Raw genomic sequence first — 22,439 nt, forward strand, 5'->3', positions numbered from 1 at the left:
ATTCGAATATTTCCGAGAGGATAAGAGGTTTAATGTACCAGAAACGCGAGGAGTTAAATGCGAGGAGATAGCCTTTTACGTTTCGTCTTCGAAGTCGAATGCGTGACCTTCGGCTACTGCCCTACCGGAAGGCGCTTAACGTCACTTCCTATGCCATCTGACGTCACAGGCGCTTGAACTTTAAAAATTAATTTAAAAAAAAAACTACTTATCGTATCGCAAAAAATTTTTCACCTATGATGTTCATACATGTTACTCTATCATATAAAAATAAAATTGAAAAATCGAAAACTTCCCTATTCAAGGCACTCGGACGAGTTCGACTATGTATTCTGAGAAGGAAAGAGTTAAACCCCTGAAAATTCGATTGGATAGTTTCACATGACGTCACAGAAAACGATCACGTGACAAAATCACGTTATCCTTTTACAAAGGCGGCACACATGGCAGGTAAAATAGTCATGTGACCTTAGTCAATTCAGTAAATTTCAGTATCATCCGTTCAGTAATTTTTTTAAAAAACCAATCCCGTTTTGAAAAAAAAAAATTATGTGAAGAAAAAAAATATGTGCCGGGCGTTCTGGGGGGGGGGGGTTTAACCCCCCCCCCCCCACCGTGACTGCGCCACTGACACATAGTAATATTATTTCAGAAAGGGATCACTTAATATCAACCTGAAAAGATTTATTTCAGCTAATAGGAGAGCAGTAAGAATTTCTGTGATACATGCTCTCCCACTGTAATTAATCGCATTCTCATTTACATAAGATACAGAGAAAACTCCTGACATGGTGGAATAAATTTAGCAATGAAATCAGCAAGCCTATTCAACTCTAAAGCAACTCAAAAATTTTAATTCAACAGAAATTGTTAAAAATTGTTCCCCAGTGTGTTTGTTGTGTGCTCAAAATGGTGGTCTTTATGGGAATGAGCAAACTATCATCATTAAGTCTCAACTGAACATTAACATGACTTTTCAGGTATGATTTTGCTTGCGTTCATATAGAGCAACCGGGCGACCGCAGTTGGTTGATCACATGACAGCTAATGTGTTGGTGGTTATTAACTGATTGATTACCAGACAAGCTGATGCTCCATCGCACGCTTTTGGTTAATATGCATTGGTTGAAAATGTCTCGTGGTTCTATCAAACAGCTTAAATTGCGGATGACCAGTGAAGCTATTAGAACAACTTTGGCAACTAACAGTTAACCAGTAGCACTATTAGAATGCTCATGGTAAGTCACTGGTTAACCGCAGATGACCGGTTGCTCTAAATAAACGCAACCAATCACTGTACTGTTTGTATAATGTGTTAAGTTCTTTTCAAAGCCTTGAATGTTCGTCAGTTGCTTCTCTTCGTGATAAGGATGATCCGTTTGAAGATGGCCTCATGCTATTTTCTGCTTCATTGTCACTGTGCTTCACAACAACAAGGTCACTGACTTTAATGTTCCGTGGTAAATGAATCTGGCTTGCCGAATCATCCGGTCTGCGTGGCCAAAATAATGATTCTATGGACACCAGAGGTTGCTCAAATGTGATATAAAGTACAAAAGCAGATAGGAATGTTAAGAATGAATAGCCACAGAATCGCATCCACTGAAAAGAAATAATTTTAGTAGGATTAGTACTTTGTATTTTGTAATGATTCAAGCAATGCAAGCAAACAAGAACTGATATTTTTAAACATTAAAAATTTAAAATAAAAAAAAATTAAGGGCCACACTTTATAGTAAGCTGAATCCTGCGGGTCAAAATACATTTCAAGCATAAAGGTATTTAACTAAATTTAAGAGTAAAATGTAAGTAATGACTCAAAATCAGCACTCGAGGCCATACGTAAAACGGTGTGACAAGACTGACGCAAGAAATTAATATTCTTCTCCACTCACTCAACATAACTTGTGTTCTCCAGTGGATCCCCGCTCATGTCGGAATCGAGGGAAATGAGTGTGCAGATGCCCTAGCAAAGGAAGCACGTGACCAAGATCAACCTCTAACAGCCACTTTCACAGACGTGAATGCTGTTGCCAGGCGAAGGATCTACGATCAGCTTTTCAGCAAGGCAACAATGCCCGACCTTCACTGCCGAAGAAACCTCTCTTCTACAATAGCTAGGCTACGCACTGGACATTTCAAGGACATGAAGATATTACCAACTAATAACAGATCCTATTCCATCTGCAAGCACTGTCCCCATTTACAACTCACCCAGGATCATGTTTTTATATAATTGTCAGGCCATTATTCGCTCCCTTCTAAAACTTGGAGCACCACCAATTGAAATCCTGTACAGCCATCAGGCTCCAGAATTAGCAGATCTTGTTATCAAGACTTTTGGAGCCATATAAACCTTTCGCACTCTGCACGTCATCAGACACGACAACAACAACAGAAGTAAAATAAGATATAACAAGGTTTAATTGTATAAAAATCACAGATTAATGCATACTCTAGGCAAATGGACTCAAGTAAAATTTTTTGAAGACTGAAATTTTCAGAAACTAGAAGAAAGCTCAACCCCCGCCCCCCTCCGCCTAAAAACTCTTCAAATATACACACAAAAATCATTGAAATCATGCAAAAAGTTTTTTTTTTTTAAATAATGTTTCAGTTTCAGAATGTGTTGTCAGCTCAAAATTTTCGAAAACGGCAAAACAAAATTTTCGGAATTTCCTGAACTTTTGGATCACAAACACCCCTGGCATGCTCGTGTTTTGGGGCTTCAAATGACTCCTTTTTCAATGCACAATAATTGAGCCTATGGATGAAAAGACATCCAAAAATGCTAAAACAGTAATCAGCCATTTTTGTCAATTAAACGTTCATACATATTATTTTTAAATTTAAATTTGTTCTAGGAAAGATGGTAAAGGAAAGATAATTAAGAATATGACATTTTGCTTGTTGCAAAACAAAATGACAATTGACGAGAATACATTAAACTCTTTTTAGCGATGCTTATATACTGAAATCAATTACATGTAGGGTAATGCCCCCAGTAATTGGCAGGTCACCAGTGATTGGCACTTCCAACAAAAATGTCCTAAAATAAGATTCATATCCAATCTTTTAAAAGTAGAAGGCTATATACCAACTGAATGTACATTTACTTAGAAGATTATAACTTCAATTCATGTTACTAAACGGTAGCAGTGTAGAGGAAAGAGAAACAATTGTGGCTTGTGTCAAATCAGCCATTTTTTGTTGCAAAAGCTTCTTCTCTGGCTAAAGGGAAGCATACACATCAATCCATTAAAATCTAACTTAAAATATATTTTAAATTTTTGTTGTCAAAAGTTTTGTTTAGTTAAATGGTGTTACTTTAAGTGGGTAGAAGTACATTTTTGTCCCTTTTTGGATTTTTGAAGTAATGATGGACGCCATTTAGTGGTGCTTCAGTTTTGCTAAATAAACTGACTAGGACTAGCGTAGCGGGGCCCTAAACCTGCTGCTGGTCCTCACATTTAGGTCATTCTTCAAAAAATGTAACTTTTCTGTCACATGCCTTTTACAGATAAAACTTTAAAGAACAATTCATTTCACAGTGCTTTTTTATTTTATCAAAAATATATCTATTTAAACCTGCCAACAAATTTTTAATAACAATTTTTATTTTAGTATATTTTTGGTTCACAACATGTGAATTCTCACCTCCGTGGTATGTCACACACCTTGTGGGACTGTTTATGTTGCTTAATAAATTCTTTAATGAAAAGTATACACTTATTTATTAATCTTTTCACAAGTGTGTCAAATACTAATTGTTTAAGTAGATTTAATGTTTTAATGTGTTTTAGTTTGTTTTAGTAAGATAAGGAGTCATGTCATACAATAAATTCTCACCTCCGTTACCGTTATCTAAACACAAAATGCCGTCCTCATTAACACGTGGCAGTAATGACATCAAATTTTATTTTCCATGATACGAGCTCCCTTGTTTACTTTCAGCCATAAAGAAGTTGTGAGAGTTTTATCGCAAAGCATAGATTTTATTTAAAAAACTAAGTGTGTTTATTGTGAACTGGAATTTCAGAGATGTAAATTAATGTAAAAAAAAGAAGTGAACATGTTTTCATGTGTTTATCATGTACAGGTTGTAGTAACGAAGAAAAAAAAACATTTCCCTGGGAAATGTATCCATTAGGCCTATATTAATGGAAAATTCCTCACCTCTGTGACAGACCTTATCAATGTCATTATTTCTGAAGTGAAAATAACTGATGGAGAGGAAATACATCAATCTAAGCAATCTACCAAAATTATCAATTGCCTGTATATTCTCAAATTTACTAAATATTGTTTTTTAACACACATTTGAATTAAAAGGATAACTACTAATTAAGCCGTACTTTTCATAAGGAGAGCTTAATATTAGATTCCTACTAATCATTAAAATAGCTCATTGTTTGCACAATTAACAAAATTTCTACTTTTATATTAACTTCGCCTCGATTTTTAAATATTAAAAGTTTTTCTTTTCCCTGTGAACAAGTCATTATTTTATTTTATTATTTTTTTTAATTTATGAGTAAAATAATTGAAACTAAGCTGGGTCATTGTTTATGGTTGCTTCTAGTAGGTAACACTTGAATGTAAGAATTTTAAAAAAAAGAAAACAAAAGCTTGCAATATTAAAAAATATTTGTGTTCAAAAGTTAACATTTTCTTTAGACTGACCCATTTGTATTTTTTCTTGCTTTATCTTTTCCCAGAACAACCAACTCTTCAGACTTTACATGAAAACTCCCGCTTCATATTTTATTTCTTCTGATTTTTTTAAAAAATTGTTGTTCTAAATAAATTTATTTTTTCTAAATTTGTTTTTAATGTTTAGTACTGATTTGGGAACCAATCTCTTAACTTCGCATTAGTTTATTGCGGTATTTCCCTTTGTTAGATGATTTGATACCCCCATTTATTCACTCACCAATCCCTGCATTAATAAGCATTTTTATTCGGCAATATTTCCATTTAGTTTTTACTGCGGAATCGGCGGTAAATTTCGTCGATTCTGAAAATTGAAAATTAATTGCCTTTTAAGCAATGGCATCTAAAAGGACCGAAATCCTATCTTTACAACTAAAACAGATACTGGAGAACAACCTCAAAAATTTTTCTTTTTCTTTTTTTTTTGAAGCAAAAAGACTTTATTTCACAGGGTTCGTACGGGTCATGGAAATCCTGGAAAGTCATAGAAAAAAAATAAGCAAATTTCAGACCTGGAAAAGTCATGGAAAATTTAAATTTTCATTCAAAGTCATGGAAATTTATTTAAGGTCATGGAAAAATGTCCTGGGCAAAGAGAAAGTAATAGCAGTTAAAAGAGCATTAAAAACCTTTACTGATTTAACAGTATTGCACATGAAAGCTATTAAAACTGGAAAATTGAACGAGCCCAAAAACAAATTTGAATTTTTAAATCTCATTGCAACCACTTCTGTCAAACATTACGTTCTGAAATTTTTAAACCTATTAATTTGCATACATTTGAATATGTGCAAATAAGTAAATAAGTACATTTAAATTAGAAGATTTATTCACTACTGAATTTTTTTTTAAAATAAATATCTGGCTTAGACACATTAATTTACTACAGAATGTGGCTTTACTTTAAAGAACTAAAATACTGTCAAGTTATGTGGATGATTAAATGCATTGTTGACACTAAAAGGCAACTTTTGAAGCAAATTTATTGAAAGTTATTAATGAGTCATTCAGCCTTTGTCCCATTCATTATCATTCTGCCTGTTTACAAAAAGAAAAAAAGATAGATATTGAACATTATTATACTCCATTCACTGTATTTTTACTTAAATTTATATGATGAAGAATATTTATATGATAAGAATTGCTTAGTTTTTTTTTTTTTTTAAACACTGATATTTTTTCAATCACAAGTAAGTGCTTTAATGAGGTAGTGGCATTCACGTAAAAGTTTTGATAGTGCTCATTTCAGAAAAAGAAAATTGGCAGGCTTGATATTGAATTGTACTATTCTCTTCATGTAACAAGGTCATGAAAATTTTTATGAAGTCATGAAAAAGTCATGGAATTTTTTCATCCAAATAGAGTATGAACCCTGATTTCAATAAGCAAATAATTACTTACCACTTCATAATGTGAGTACATGAGGGGTACTCGTGCCATAGATACATGGTGAGTGATGACGATATAGTGAATTAGGTACCCAAAGTATCCTAATTTGCTGAGTGGTACGAATCCTTTCCAACTTAAAATCTTTGCAAAAGCACCTAAAGGGAGAGTAATAGGGTGAGAATATGAAAATGTGCCAATTGAATTATTTGCAAGAAATATTTGATTCTAGATAATACACTTTACAAATATTTTAATGTTTCTATTTAAATGTGCTTATCGTTAAAAAAGTAATCGCTTCTTTGCGTTGTAACTGAACTAAGGTTACATTTGTTGCTTTAAAGATTTTGGAAAATATCACAAAAAGTGCTGATTTAAAGCCCAGATAAATTTCCCAAACACTTCCAATTAAAAACCAAAATATATATATACATATTTTTTCATATAGTAAACTTCGTCTTAAATTCAGTTCATGACAAATTTTTCAGGTTTTACTTTAAACTATGGCACTGGAACTCTTTTTATTGCTTCAAAATTAGATTGTGTACAGCATTTAAATCGTAATCTTAAAAAAAAAGAAAAAAGCCTCTGCATTATAAAACGTTGCTGCAATAACAAATACCAAAGCAAATAATGTGCTTGATGTTCATCTATGAGAATTGACTCTTGTGTTTCAGAAAAAATGAATTTACATCAATTATTAAGTAATGCTTGTCCCAAGCATCCTATTATGTTGGTAGCGCAGATTTTTATTTCTAGTCAAAACATTTATTTGGTGCCAAAGGATTGTGTGGGTAGAAGCCCTTTTAAGTGATGTATAAGTTTTGATTGAAATTTTCCACTTCTGATGCATAGTATTGCAAATAAGATTTTTTCAATCTTTTCTTTTCTGTCTCTACCAAATGAAAGATCAGGAAAGATTGTCGGTAACGTAAAATAAATTAATTTTCCATTCTATTTTTGCACAATACAAACTGAATTTACTGCCATAAACATATTAGCGATGTTCAGCTACCATACTGCAAAAAATTCGTCATGTCTGTGACATTGAAGTCGAAACCATTTGTTACCGAACTGACGCGTGCGTTCTCGATGTTTTTTACAATTTTTTTTTTCATGTAATGAGTTTGTTGAATTGATTTTTGTGGTACAAAGACCAGTTGAAATGCATCGCTTTCCCTGTCAGACTATTTCATGTTTTAAAATTAGTTTAATTTCTTAAAATATGCTTCAAAAAATTATTTTTTCTCCTACAATCGAAAAATACATCCCCCCCCCCCAAATGGTGGTTGATGCTCACCTTGATTTTGCCCATAATATTTAAAAAAAAGTCACTGATGCGTAGTGAAGACATCCAATTAATTTTATTTTCTAAATATCTTTAAAAATTAAAAATTTCCATGATCAAAATTGGCTCTTTTCCTGATCCCTTGTATTGGTTTTCAGGAGGATCTTGTAGTTTAAGGCGACGACGCAGTGGGACGAAAACGCCAAAAAGCGCTTATAATTTGTTTCCCTCTATGTTAAACCAAGTGAGGATTAATAAATTTGCACAGGCCTACCTTTTAGGCAATCAGATCTGGAATTTTAGAGCCCTTCGTCCACTACAATGCAGAGCCCGATCATTCTGACATTGGATATGGGGCACAATTCTATTTCAGGACCCTCCTTGTGCCCGACTAAGATGTTTGAAGACACTGGGCATGAAATTAATTTTGTGTCCCGTCCCCCCCCCCCCCATTCCCACTTATTTTATGAAATGAAGCAAAAAATATTTGGATACTTGCACATTAACACAACTTTGCTAAATTTGATGGCACCTCATATTAGAATATAGCATCATACATTTAAAAAGTAGAAGAGATATAGTATACGATAATTATATATGATGTGGTTAAACTTTGCCTGTTGCAGCGAACTGTAAATATCAATGTTATCTATGATATAACTTTTAATAGTAAATACAGACTGAACTTGGAGTGGTTTTAGGATTTGCAAAGAGATCAAGATTTTAAAGGGAATTTTTATCAATAAATAAAGAGATTTTTTCCTTGTCTTTGCTTTTGCAAAAATATCAATGACATCATTGTACTTTAGATTCTGAGTGAAATCATTATTTATTTTTAATTAGCATGATAAATTAAAGGGATTTTGGGCCCCCTGAAATCTAAGAGGAGGGGCCTGTGTCCCCCATGCCCCTGCGGTAATCAGGCTCTGGCTAAATGGAGCCTTTAGAAAGTTAAAGAAGCATGAGTGCGGAAATTTACAAAAATTGCTTTTAAGCAGTCTATAATTATTTTTATTATTGAAGGTGGGTATATTGAATTTCTCTCGTGTCCAACGATAGTAATAGGACGAAAAAAAAAATGAGTAATCGAATTCTCAAAGCGAAAATCGGTTTGGATCAGCACCGAAACTTTGGGAATTCAAGGTTATTTTTTTCAAAACACTCGACAAAAAATTTCCTCTTATGTCCTCTTAGAAATTAGTATTAATTAGTCATAAATGGTCTGTAGAAAGACCCTGAAAAGGAATTAGCTGCGTAAACCTGCGAACTTAGGACCCTGAGGCCTGAGTCCAATCAAATCGAAAAAACTCCATAGTAACATGCCTGTGTAAACAAATAAACGAGAGAGGTTTTAAAACATTTTTAAGCGCTTATGGGCGTTTTCGCCCCACTGTGCGACAAAGCAAACATCATTTTATTAACCCCAGACACACAAAGGATGGGGGTTATAATAAGTTTGTCGTGTCTGACGCTAGAGTCCCACAGACAGTGTGTATCTGTCTGTGGCACTCTAGCGCCGAAACGGGTGGACCAATTTTGAAAAAAAAAATTTTTGTTCGAAAGGAGAGTTGATCGAGAGTATTCTTAGCTACGTTGCGTCTTCGGATGCCATTAATTGACGAAGATATTAATAAAAAACCTCTAAAAAGTTTTTCGCGATTTTTGCAGTGAAAACATATTTAAAAATTTTTAAATTTATCACCAAAATCAAGAGAATTATTTTCCGTTTCTCATAGAATGTGTTTGGAACTTCCATGTTACATAGAATTCGAATTACAGTGAAACCTGTGTATAACGATACTGTCTACAACGATAACCTGTCTATAACATTTTTTTTTTTGCCCCAGCAAAATGTCAGCATGAACAATCAAATCGTCTATAACGATAACCTGTCTATTACGATATTTTTTTAGGTCCCAACAGTATCGTTGTGGACAGGTTTTACTGTATATCGTTTTTTAAAGCCGATTTTAATAACGGCTAAGCCTTTGGTAAGCCTCACGCGATTGGTAACCGAATTCATTTTTGGCCGACAAGGAAAGTAAACGCAATAATTTAAAATTTTTATCTGTTGCCTGTTTCTATTTGTTAGCAAATAAAATACTTGAAATTGATTTTTAATAGTACAGTTGGACCCCGATTTAACGAATTCATCGGGACCGAAACTTTTTACGTTAAATCAGGGTTATTCGTAATATCGAGGTGTGAGAAAAATTTAAAAAAAGAAAAAAAAACACTTAGCTTATCTAAAATTCTTAATAAGCAACTGCGCAAAAATATCCATAATTAGAAAGTGTATAGACTTTTTACTCAGCATTCTGTGACTACACTAGTTACTTTTGAGATTTTGAAGTACTATGTAATAGCTATTTGATAACTTCCTTGATTCAAAAAATCAGTAATCCAACGTTATAAAGCACAAAAATTGCAAAATATTGCAGACACGTGTTTCGGTGTTATAAGGAACACCTTTTTCAATGCAAAGAAGTGTGAGCTTCTGGATGAAAAGTCATCCGAGAAAAGCAACACGGTGGAACAGGAGATAGTATAAATATCAAAAAATAGAAATTAAACAAAACAAAAAAGATAAAATGACACCTGGAGGCAAAATTTATTATATAATACCATCAGGAAAAAAACCGTTAAGTAATAAATTTTCCAAGAAAACCCATAAACAATGCAGAAAGTCCAAAAATGAAACCACTCTGAATAAATTAGCAATAAATTTACCAGCGGGAAAAACTATGTCTGGAAGCAATGTATCAAATGGAGAAATGCAGGAAAAAACAAAGTGAAGGATAAACGTATTGGAATTAGTTAATCACAAAACGAAATAAGAAAGCAAAAAATGAAAAAAATAAAAGTACGAAATGTACGACGTTTACATAAAAATAATAGAAAAACTAAACCGATTTTAACAAAGGAGTCCACACAGAAGAAAAATAGGGAAATGCAGTAAGATCGTTAACTAAATTAGAACGGTTCCTCGGGATGTGGAAAGATTCCCAAAAATCAAGATCCAACGAATTGGGGCATTTTTGGATAATTTGATAAGAGTTAAAATCAAAAGAGTGAATCGATTCCCAACAGTGTTGGGCAATACTGGATTTATTCAGCTGTTGTTTTCTCACATTGCTTTGATGTTCTTTTAACCGAAATTTCAAAGAACGGCGGGTCTGTCCGATGTATCCGAGTCCGCAATTGCAAACAATTTTATAGATCCCAATCCAACATTTCCTAACTCAAATTAACAAAAAAAAAAAAAAAAAATTTTCGGCTGTTAAAACAATTTGTTAAATCGGGATTTAATATTCGGCAAATAGGGGGTTTTGTCTTCATTTTAGTTGGGGGAATAAGAAAAATTCGCTACATCGTGAAATTCGTTAAATAGAGGTTCGTTTAATCAGGTTCCGACTGTATAAGGCTTTCAAAAAGATTTTTAATTTTCCCTCTTGATTCTACAGTTGCAACTCAGTCGTTTTTTTTTTTTTTTTTATTTTTAATTTTAGTTACTTGTAAACATGTTCTATTGCCCATTGTTGCTTGTCAGAGTTATCATCCAACATCACCAGTTCTATTTATATTTAAGATTTCACAAACAGTAGAAATTACTTAAGTGCTCACGGCATAATTGCACTAAATATTAAGTCCTACCACTACCCACACATCCACACCTTCGGGATAACATGGCAACTGTAGAACTTCGCGCCATATTTAGTACTTTATGTGCCTTTGATGACCAGCCATAGTGGCTATAATTTGGCACTAGTAAGATGAACACCAATGAACCTCAGAGCCAGACTAGCGTAAATCCAAAAATTGCGGTTTTCCTTTTATTACTGCATTATATGTAGAATCCTATTCTGCATCAAGCCATGCGCTTCTAAAAAAAAATCCTTTGTAATTTTTCCCCAGTGTTTTCCAAAGAGCGCGCGTCCCATCCTTTGCATGCTCCAGAAAAACATTTTCCCTCTCTCCTGTAAAGTAGCGATTATGTGGCTTATTACGCTCTTCTAGCTCTGAATTATAGAATAAGGGCGAAAAAAACTGGTTTGAGAAAGAATTAAAGTCTTTATCTGTAACGGACAATATCTGGTTCTTGGATTTGGAATACACTCATAAGTACTCATTTCCATTCCTTTTCAAGTACATTTAGTGCGTTTAGAATTATAATGCACTCTCTAGTTAAAATCATCTTTCCGTTTCTGGACAAAGTGAACAACGAGAAATAAATTGCGCGTAGAATACAAGATTCAAATGACAAATATAACAAGAAATGTAAAGTTTCCTCGTCAATACGAGCAATTTCACTTCTTGCTGCTTGTTCTCTCTCTTGAGAAGAAGAAATGAACTAACTCCCCTATAATCAGGTTTCATCTTATAACTGCCAGACTTATACGAGAGACGATATTACTCTGTGTAGAAAGCGAGTTAAGAAGTAAACAAGTCCATTCATTCTCACAAAAATCGTTCATTAACAAAATTCTGCCCATATTCAGTTGAAATGGTTAAATTTCAACAGTATGCCAATTACTTATACTCCCTTTGAAACACATTAGTTGCTACATACTTTTGTATTAATAAATATCAATTTTGATGATTTTAAAATTTCGTTTGATCATTTTTTATCGATCTAAGGTGCTATGCTATCAATTAATAACATTTACTTGTCAAGCAAATCCTCCTTAATTCAGTACCAAATTAGTTTCAAAAATCCAGTGTTTGCACACTCCTATGCCACGTCCCATTTTATACCACCAGTACACCAGAAAGATCATTTTGCTTTCAAATGAATTCACAATTTGTGAGCTAATAATTCGCGAGCATTTCCTCCTTAAATCAATGCTAAATTAATTTTAAAAATCCAGAATTCGCGTTCTCTTAGCCACGCCCCGTTTTGTAAGTATTCGAACCACCAGAATACCAGAAAGATTATTTTGCGTTCTAATGAATTAATTCACAAATCATTACCTAGAAGTTACTAAGCATTTTCTTCTTAAATCAGCACCAAATTAGTTTCAAAAATCCAGAGTCCACACACTCTTAAGCCACGCCCCATTTTGTAAAAACTCTACCCAAACCACCAGTGTAGAAGAAAGATCTATATTTGATTTCTTTTGAATTCACAATTCATTTGCTGGAAGTTATCAAGCATTCCCTCTTTGATTCAGTTCCAAATTAGTTTCAAAGATCCATTATTGAACCTAACCCATCCCTTTTATTAGGACTTTATCACCAGAGTGCCAGAAAGATCAGTTTGCTTTGTAATAAGTTCATGCTACATTAGTTAGAAGATAATTTTATGCAATCGCTGGTGGAAAAGTCCTTACAAAATGAGGCGTGGCTCAAGAGTGTGCAAACCCTAAGTCTTTTAAAACAAATTTATTACTGATCTGTAAGTTACCCCCATTAAGCTGGCCCACGACGGTAATTTAGAGCTTATTACCTAAGCCTTTACCTTTATTTTACGAGTTGAACTGCACCATTGCTTGCTGATTCGCAGGTGTGCTTAATTTACTTTATCTAACAGTTTGTTGGCAATCTCAGCTTCAATGAGCTAGCAACGACCTATTGCTCGGTTATTGACAGTACCTGACTGATGAGACCATAACGAAATTGAAACTGCAGTCTCTGGATGTCATAACCGGACTGGTACTGATTTAAGAAGATAATGTTTGGTAAGTAAACTTTTGGTGTTTGATAGCATAGCAATCTGAAATTTCTTAAAAATGTTTGAATAAAATCTTAAAAGCCTCAGTTTTAATATTTAAGGCGAAAGTATTCTAATGTATCAACTGATCATTTCGATTACGAGTCACAACTGACTGCAACTGTATTTATGTCGAGGACTGCATACTAAGTGCCTTGCCTCCATTATTTTTTATACCGATAGATGGCAGCACCATCACCGGATCGAACAGTTAATGAGAATTTAGAACTAGACCAGGAGCTAATAACTACCTGGTACTAGCACCCCCAGAGGTATCGTTTCACTTGGAGGACATTGAGACCACGAGCATATTTAACGTCGCCCAGTCCCCTTTAATGACGACGGTGAGCCTTCAACCATCGATTTTCGAACTCAGGACCCTCTGTCCCCGAATCCGACACTCTACCGATCGGTCTACCACGGCCCCAACTGATCATTTGAGACAAAATTTTCCACCTTTATAGCGACTTATGTTCTCAGAATGCAGGCAATAGACCCTACAAGAACTGCTCTCACGTGGACCCCTGATGGCAAGAAGAAGCGCGGGCGTCCAAAACTAACATGGCGTCAGATGGCCATACAAGAAAGAAATGCCTTTGGTTGGCCAAGCTGGGGGCGTGCCAGTAAGGCGGCATTAAACCAGTCGGGATGGAATGCCACGCTAGTGGTCTCATGCGCCACTAGGCGTTAAGAGCATCAAGTCAATAGCGACTTATAGGCTCAGTCAACACGACTGTGTTCGGTTTGATCGAATTATATATGGGGCATTCCAAGGTATTTTTGACATTTATGTAGAGTCCGTAACATGACCTTTTTTACCATAACTTTTTAATTTACTGTTTGATTAGCATCTTATTTTATTTTGATCTTTTCCTACCAACACACCAGCTCAAATTAAAATAATTTGCAAATGAAACTGTAAATTAAAAAGTTATGGCAAAAAAGGTCACGTTACGGACTCTACATAAATGTCAAAAATACCTTGGAATGCCCCATATACCAGTAGCGTAGCGAGAAATTTCTTTCTGGGTGGGGTGAAGCAAGTTTCTAGCTGCGCTATTGACATCTTTAAAAACATATTTTTATCTTTAAAAATGCTATCTTCTCAAAAATATTTTTAACAAGGATTTTCATTACATATTACTTTTATGAATTTCACTCACCTCCATACCCATGTGTACACGCAAGAATGATCCATGCCAGTCCGAGTGTGAAGGCTGTGCGATGTGTTGCTGCGTAAATGGCGGCTGCCACTGGGTCAGGCTGAAGGCCCTCATGCCAAACATAACACACTAACTGTACTCCTACAGTCAGCAGCAAGGAAACGATCCATCCAAAGACTACATGTTTCTGATAAAAGGGAAAAAACATCATTCAAATTTAACAAGAAATGGGATTTATTACGAGTTTTTAATCTCATGTAATTTTGAGATGGCACGCTCGAAAAGCAACTTTTAGGATTCTGAATGACAGTGGAACTTGCTTCTGATAACGAGCCCTGATTGAACAAGAACCCGGTTTTAGCGAAGAAATCGGAAAGCCTTGATTGGTACCCCTATAGCTCTACATCATAGAAGAAGTAGCGACACGTCCGCCATCTTGGGGCTAAAAGCCGCTTTCTTCGTAACAACGTGTTTTGCTTCCTGATTGTGGATTAATATGGAGTTAATAAGAAAGTAGAAGCAAAATACGCTACTTCACCTTAGAAAACATAGGAAGAAAGTCGTTTAACCCCAAGATGGCGGACGCGTCGCCACTTATTCTACAATTCAGGGCTTTAGGTACCCTGGTAGCAGAAACAACGCGATGTGCGACGTAGATTCTTGAGAAAGTCTGCAAAGTATTGGGAGGAAAAAAAACCTACAATTTTTGAAGAAAAGCATTTAAAATTTCGGCTAAAAAAGATTTTCCCCGTATTTTCTGGGACATAATCCAAATACACAGGTACAGTACAGGACCCCAAATCCGAAATGCTTGGGACTGGCAACCTTTCCTAATTTCGAGTTCTGACTCAAAAAATAGTGAAAACTCTCCTGTCGTGCGGTATTTGTCACGTTTTCCTTGGTTTTGCTAATGTTCCAGCAAAATTTCTTTTATTTTTTGATCAATCTGAACGAAAGTAAATTCTGCTAAATCAAAAGTCTGAAATAATTTGCAACTGCGTATTGTCCGCGTATGTTCCTTTTTCTTATTATGCGACGTGCCCATCTAAACAATAAATAAATCATATTTTTACTAAAAATGATTTTGCACTCTTGTTTAATAGGCTTTGTATTGCATACTTATGAGAAGAGAAAAATGTGTTATCGTTAACAGAAAGTGTATGTTAAAAGATTCCGGTACAATGATAGTAAAACGCATATTTACTCATAACACGTGGCATCGAAAAAAATGTTTTTTAAAAAAAGCTTAACAGAGAAAACTGTTCTTTGAACAAGTAATTCCCGATTTTAAACTATTAAAAAAATAAAAACAAACAAATAAATTTTTAAAAAAATTAAATATATTTAAGATAAAAAGTTCGTGATTCCGAAATTGGGGTCCCATACTGTAGAATGTTTTTGCATTAGCACCTTATTTTTAAGCATTTCTCGGTGCCGATGCAGGTTTTACAATTAATTTAATGGTTTTTTTTTTTTTTTTTAATCTTTCAAACTACATTTTTTTAATTTTGAATCTGCAGCGCAGACTAGTGAAAACAAAATTTGCTACCGTGGTTGGTGAAATTCCCTTAGAACAAGTGATGTCTTCCTTTTTTTTAATGTCTTCTTCTTTTTTTTTTTAACTTATAGAGTAGAGAAGCATTTGAAAATTACATCGTTGTTGACGCCAATGCAAATTGTTGAATGCCACTTCTGACTACATTAACTTGAGTTTGAGTTACCATGGAGCAATATACTCGGAACTTCCGAAAATATTCTCCCTCTCTCTTGAAAATAATTAAATTCCATTTTCAATTTGCTTGCTCATTCTGGAAAATATAACTTATCTTGGCAATTTCACTTTGCGACACAATACCCGTAAAAGATGTTTCTTTGCAGCGTAGTATTACCGTAAGGAAAACAACATACCATATTCTGTCGCAAGTTCAAAAGATAAACTTCGTAAAAGTTGTTTCTTTCAGCGAATAGTATTACTGCAAAGAAAACAACATGAAGGGCTGCTACTGCCGACTAAAAAGGCAACTATTTTGAAGAGTTGAAGACTATTTTAGCCTAAATCAAGACAAAAACGACTATTTAAAAAAAACTGCCGCTATTTCAGGCTAAAAGGGACTATAATGTAATGCAAAAATATACGACAGATGTAAGAAATAGAAATGTAAAAAAAAAAAGCTTCAGCTTCAAGTATTATCAGCCGAACTTTTCTAATTTCGAACTTGCTCAGGTCTGCCAAACTATGCGAAAAATACTGTTTGAAAGAAAAAAAAAGAAAGTTTTTGAAAAAAATTCGAAACAATTAAGGCGGTGAGTTGAGCGAAAGCAATGGTTGGAAAAACTACTTTTTTTTTGTAGCGAACTACAACTACAACTACTTTATTACAAATGTAGTTAACTACAACTACAACTACTTTTTTCAAAATGTAGCAACGACAAACTACTTTTGAAAAGTAGTCGTTACTTCGCTACTTTTAAAAAAATAAATAAATAAAAATCATACACATACACATCATTTGAGGATTGAAAGAAAAAAATTAAAAACTGGTTTAGATTAATAAATTGGCTCATTTGAAAATGGAATATTCCTAAGAATTACTTATAATTTCATTCCTTTACCGAGCCAATTTGTCATTCCAAACATTTTTTACGAATATTTGCTGCAAAAAAGGATTTAAAAAGTTGAAGGAATTCATCCTTCAAGTTATTGATTCTTGACAGTGAATATTTCATTCAAGAAGTTCAACTCGGCTACTTGAAAATGTAAATATGTTGATTCAGTCATAATTTGATTAAAATTTTATATAGAAATACATATATGTCCATAAAATTGATTTAGTTGGTGAAAAACATCTTTTAAACAAAAGAGAAAATCTTTAACTTTCATTATAGGAGTTAATTTTACAGGTACTTATATTTTGTAGGAACTAGTTAATTAATTTTGAGTTTCAAGCTGGGGTCAGGACCTGGATACGATCTCCTTTCTTACGTTACTGATAAAATGAAATAAGAGCATTTTTCAATTTTACCAAATGACCTCAAAAACTTACAATATTTAATAATTGACATTTATTTTGTTTATATATCGACACTCAATCAGTAAAAAAAAAAGAAAGAAAGAAAGAAAAAAGAAATTTTAAATATATCCCAAACGGTACGAGTGCTTATAATCAAATATCTATAAATATCCGAAATATAAATAAAAATGCTTACTTTAATTCAATGTGCAAGAGTCGACTCGCACGAAATGTCTAAATAGCGAGTTTTTCTCGAGCAACGATTTTTGAGCTAACGCGAATCCCTCACCCCATCACACGAAAATTTTCTGAAGGGAATCGCAAGGATTAAGTATCAACTTCTTTATTGGGTACTAGATATTAGTTTCATGAATGGACTTTCCTTTTAGCATCACTGAAAGCAAAAGTACCCCACACTGTACTAGTCGAAATATCGCTTTGTTAATTTACAAATTACCACTCCGCATCTTTTTAATTCTAAATATGAAGTTGATGAAACATTATTTCACATAAGCGGGCTGTTTATCTAAAGTTTTAAAAGGAATGATAGAAAGTTTCTGACAACTAATGAAATTTACAGATTTTCAATAATGAACTACTAAAAAGTGCGTCGAATATAATTACTGTATCTACTGTACAGTACAGTTGCAGTGCTGCGTTTTATTTTTGCTACATACTATACGTACCGTACTGTTTGATTTTATGCCATTCTTTCCCATTGATTTTGTGCACCCTAACCGTATTTTTATTCAACAACAAAGTTTCTTTTCAAATACAGTAAAATTCCAGTTCTCTACGTTTAAATTCGGAAAAATGAAGTTAAGAAATGGGTTAAAATAGTTTGTGTGTGTGTGTGAGGGGTGTTTACAAATTTCTAAAATAATTGGTATGGTCACAAAAAAAAAAAAAAAAAATCGTATAGATACTTTTTTCCTCAATGCGAAATTTCAACCTAAGTGGGGAGCCTTGGAACGCATACCTTGCGTAAGTTGATATTCGACTGTAAATGCCGATGACATTCATACCATTTTGCTTAGCAGGCAAATCATTCTGTTATCGTACATTTCTATGACATTGTAATATTTATTGTTAGCCGACCAGGGCAGTTCAGTGTCATTCTCTACAGTAGCTTCCACATTAGGAGGATATTTTGGCACAATAATTTCATTGACATCTAAAATGTTCATCCACAGGACATTCTCTGCTGACAGAAAACACAAACGGGATACTACTTGGCAGTTATAGCTTATTCTTTTCTTTCTAAGTCATACTCTACTGAAGGCAAATATTGGGGAAATGTGAACATTTCGATGCCATAGGGGTCTAACAAATAGAACATATGGCGTCAAAATATGTCTGATGTCAGCTCGTATTTTTCAGATTCTTCTTTTTTTTTCGAAAGTTTATTTAAAAGTAGTTTTCAGAAATCGCTACAAACTGCTTTCTTTTGCTGCGAACTACTCGCTACTCTACTTTTTTTCAAAAGTAGTGCGCTACACTACAAACTACGAAAAAATGTAGCTATTACAGTAGCGTCGCTACTTGTAGCGCGCTACTTCCAACCACTGAGCGAAAGCCGTCAGCGGCATGACATCGACTCCCTAAAACTTATTGGCCGGTCACGTGAGGCGGCCCTTCGATTTTTGAGGACCCTCTTCATCGGAGCGAAAAATAAATGAAAAAAAAAAGAAAACTTTTAATCAGAGTATATGTAGCATGATTTCGGGATGATGACGTCGGGAACACCATTTCTGGAGAGAGCTCCGCATATCCATGTAATCCATGCATTTGAAGTTGTCTATTCATCAAAGTATATGTGGCATGATTTAATTACAATACCGTTTAAAATATGATGGAAGATTATTTGAGATACAATTTTTCTTGTTTGGCGACTGATTTTCAGAATATTTTTCATTTAAGAGGGTATTAAAACGACTGTTTTTAGGACAAAAACTCAGTGGCAGTTTTAAACATGCCATATTCTATAGCAAGTTCTCACTAGATTAACTCCGTAAAAGTTGTTTCTTTGCGAGCATAGTGTTACCGCAAAGAAAACAACACTGCACTGTATTCTGTTTCATTAACGACCGAATAAATCAGTATCTACATAAGAGTTGTCGGGGGCTGTGATACTTTTGCGATCGTATTAATTCATGTGTTTATTTTGTCGGAAACTCTATCTTTTGGTTTTACCAAAAAGTTTTCTTCGGAAAATGGCTAACTTTAAACAGAAATTAATTACGTTAAGACTGCATATATCCGTATAGAAGTTGGAGTATGTTTTCCAAATATTGTATGCTGAAAATAGGGAGTTTAATAATACACTTTAGTGAACAAAAATGTTGTTTAGTAAAACATCGATGTTTAAGTTATTTAAAGAAATCAAATACTACTCTACGGAGCCCAGAAAACATTTTTTTTTTTTCATTTGACATTTATCACTGAAAAACATTGGTTAAATTTTAAAGTAAGCATTTATAAAACTATTTATTGAAAATTCGGTAATTTGATTCAATTTACTCAAGATTTTTTAATTTTTTTCCATCGATCCTCTTTAGAAGTTAGAGGATCGACCCGTGCCCGATTATATGAAGCGTATATGGCTGGAAAAAAAGGTTGTCTTCAAAAAAAAACTTTTTTAAAAAAAGAAAAATACATATTTCTGTCTTCACAAAAAGATATGAGTTACAATAACTTTTTCTGTTCTGTTTAAACCATTTAAGGGATTATTTTAAAACTTTCTGCCGATCTAAGGTTGTTGGCAGGGTGTTTGTGATCCGAAGTTTTCGAAAATCTTGGGTTCAATTTTTACTTTCTCACCAACTCAATACAGTTATTGCTGCAATTTAAACATTTCAGATCTAAATAATCACACAACGAAAATATACTAGGAATATTTTTTTTTCATATCGCCAAAATGTTGCTGAACTCGAAAATATGGCACACGTCCTTTCTTCCTTCTCCACCTGATTGAAAGAAAAGTATCGTTTTATCAAATGATTGACAAGGGTCATTTTTACGCGGTCGGATTATTATACTAACTTTGGCTGCTACACGCTTCATATACTGTATTTAAATGGAATCTAAGGCGACTTACCTTAGACCACTTGAGGACGGGATTTTTTGCCATATAATATCCCAATATCATTCCAATTCCATAAGTAAGCACGTGATTAAGTGGGGCAGTGTAAATTGGCTCTTCGAAGTACCTTGGGAAAAATACATCGTTAAAATCAGAGGAGCATAAAAATATGAAGTATTTCATAAGAATGTTACATTATTTGTATAATTAGTCACCTGACACATGCATAACTCAGTCTGATGATTTTACATAGGTTCTTAAATTTAAAAGTTGTTAAAATCGTGCGTTTAATAGTATTATGTGTCATAATGTTATCAAATTAAAGCTTTGAAACATTCATATATTAGCAGGTAATTTTACTTACGCTTTAAATTAGGCTTCTCAAACAGTCAAACACCATTAATTTATAATCGTTAAAATTAGAATTATCAAATATAAAGAAATATTTCATTCTTACTCTCTATCGTGGTAGTAATAAATGGAGTAGGTTGGTGGAAAATGCTTTAATGCAGTTTGTACTCCTACGATTACGTTGCATATTATTCCAGCTGCTATAGTAACAAAGATTCCAAATTTCGGAAACCTGAAAGAATAAAAGAAAATATTTTGCAAAACGTTCCATGGAAATAGTACAACTGCTTTGGGAAAATAATGCAAATTAAAACAAAAAGTAACGCGATCTTTTATTCTGCTTCAAATGTAAAATACCAAACGTGCTCGCCCCCTCCTTCTTTAGTCCAAAAAAATAAATTAGAATAAATAGAGTTAAAAGTTGATTTTTTTTTTCGAAAAATCATTTTTTCAGTTGAGCATTACAGATAGGTTTTAAACCATTAAAATATTTAAATTTTCTATAAATTTAGATTTCTCTTTTCAGTTTTTTTTCTTACAAATGCCACAAAATAATAATAATATAATAAATTCTAATGAATTGTAATATTTTCGAAATCATACAATAAGCTATGAAGAAATTATCAAAAAATCAATTATCTATGCAGCTAGAAATGTGCTCAAAGATACCATTAAAACTTAATATTTCGGAACATTGATTTTAAAAACATATTTTTAAAGCAGACAAAATTAATTGTAAAACATATTCTAAATTTTTTTCATTTAGGTACTGTAAAAGCACTTATTTTCGTTGATTTCACAAGCCTGTCGCAATCACAATCTCCAGGTTGCGTCCATATTCTACACACACACACACACATACACACACACTCATGCCTGCGCACAGACACAAACACACACGCTCATACACACACGTACACACACGCCTACGTGCAAACAGACAGGTCTACGCACACACACAAGTCCACACATGCACAGAAGCGCACCTACACACACACCAAACACACACACACACACATAACCGCCCAGGAGGTGGGACAGGCTTGGGGGGACTGGAGCCGTTTCTAGAAACAATAACTCCAATGAGTTGAGTCCTGTCACAACTCGTGATTGCGGATTGCAAAACACATAATTTGAATTCAAAATTTCAGAATCTCTACATAGTATAAAATGAAGTCTCTAAAAAGCGTCTGTGTGTTTGAACTCGCTAAACTCGAGAACTACCAGGCCGATTGCGCTGAAATTTTCACAGTTTGTTCCTTTAAGTCCTGAGAAGGTTTGCAGACCAGTTCGAAAACAATTCAATGAATAGTTCTTTTTTATTCCAATTTAGGCCCAATTTTTACAAAAATTCCCGAATATGGGGGTGAAAAATTACTCGCAAATAGTAACATTATATATCGTTGGAAAGGGAAGAATTTTCCGCGGTCTACGCAATTTGTTCCAATGCTCTAACTTTATTACGGCGGGAGTTATTTGCGTTTTTAGCTCGAATTTTTTTAAGCTTAGCTGAAATTTAGGCACTACTTTCTTCATTAAATAACTCAATAAAACGTGAAGGAATTGTCCCACAGCTTTCTTTTTGACGCCATTGGAAAAAGCGACCTTTTTAACTCCAGATCTAACTCGACTTATGGTCGAAAAAATAAGCTTTTATCTCGAAAGGAAAAAAAGTTACAAGCCTTTTTCAAATCAAGTTTAAGAAATCTCGATTTCATTCAAATTGTGAACCATT

The 22,439-nt window shown here is 33.9% G+C and overlaps 1 protein-coding gene across 1 annotated transcript in view; it reads right to left on the bottom strand.

Annotated features, from left to right (window-relative positions):
- Positions 1-837: 837 nt before the first annotated feature.
- Positions 838-22,439, bottom strand: part of LOC129219239 (O-acyltransferase like protein-like) — a 28,017-nt gene continuing 6,415 nt past the window's right edge. The window contains exons 5-9 of the mRNA XM_054853565.1: positions 20,811-20,936; positions 20,369-20,480; positions 14,261-14,447; positions 6,115-6,257; positions 838-1,602 (exon numbers count right to left, since the gene is read on the bottom strand). Coding sequence (XP_054709540.1) covers positions 1,327-1,602; positions 6,115-6,257; positions 14,261-14,447; positions 20,369-20,480; positions 20,811-20,936 — 844 coding nt within the window. The 3' untranslated portion in view covers positions 838-1,326. The remainder of the gene's footprint in view (positions 1,603-6,114; positions 6,258-14,260; positions 14,448-20,368; positions 20,481-20,810; positions 20,937-22,439) is intronic.

This window comes from Uloborus diversus, chromosome 3 (assembly GCF_026930045.1).
Source record: "Uloborus diversus isolate 005 chromosome 3, Udiv.v.3.1, whole genome shotgun sequence".
NCBI lineage: Eukaryota > Metazoa > Arthropoda > Arachnida > Araneae > Uloboridae > Uloborus > Uloborus diversus.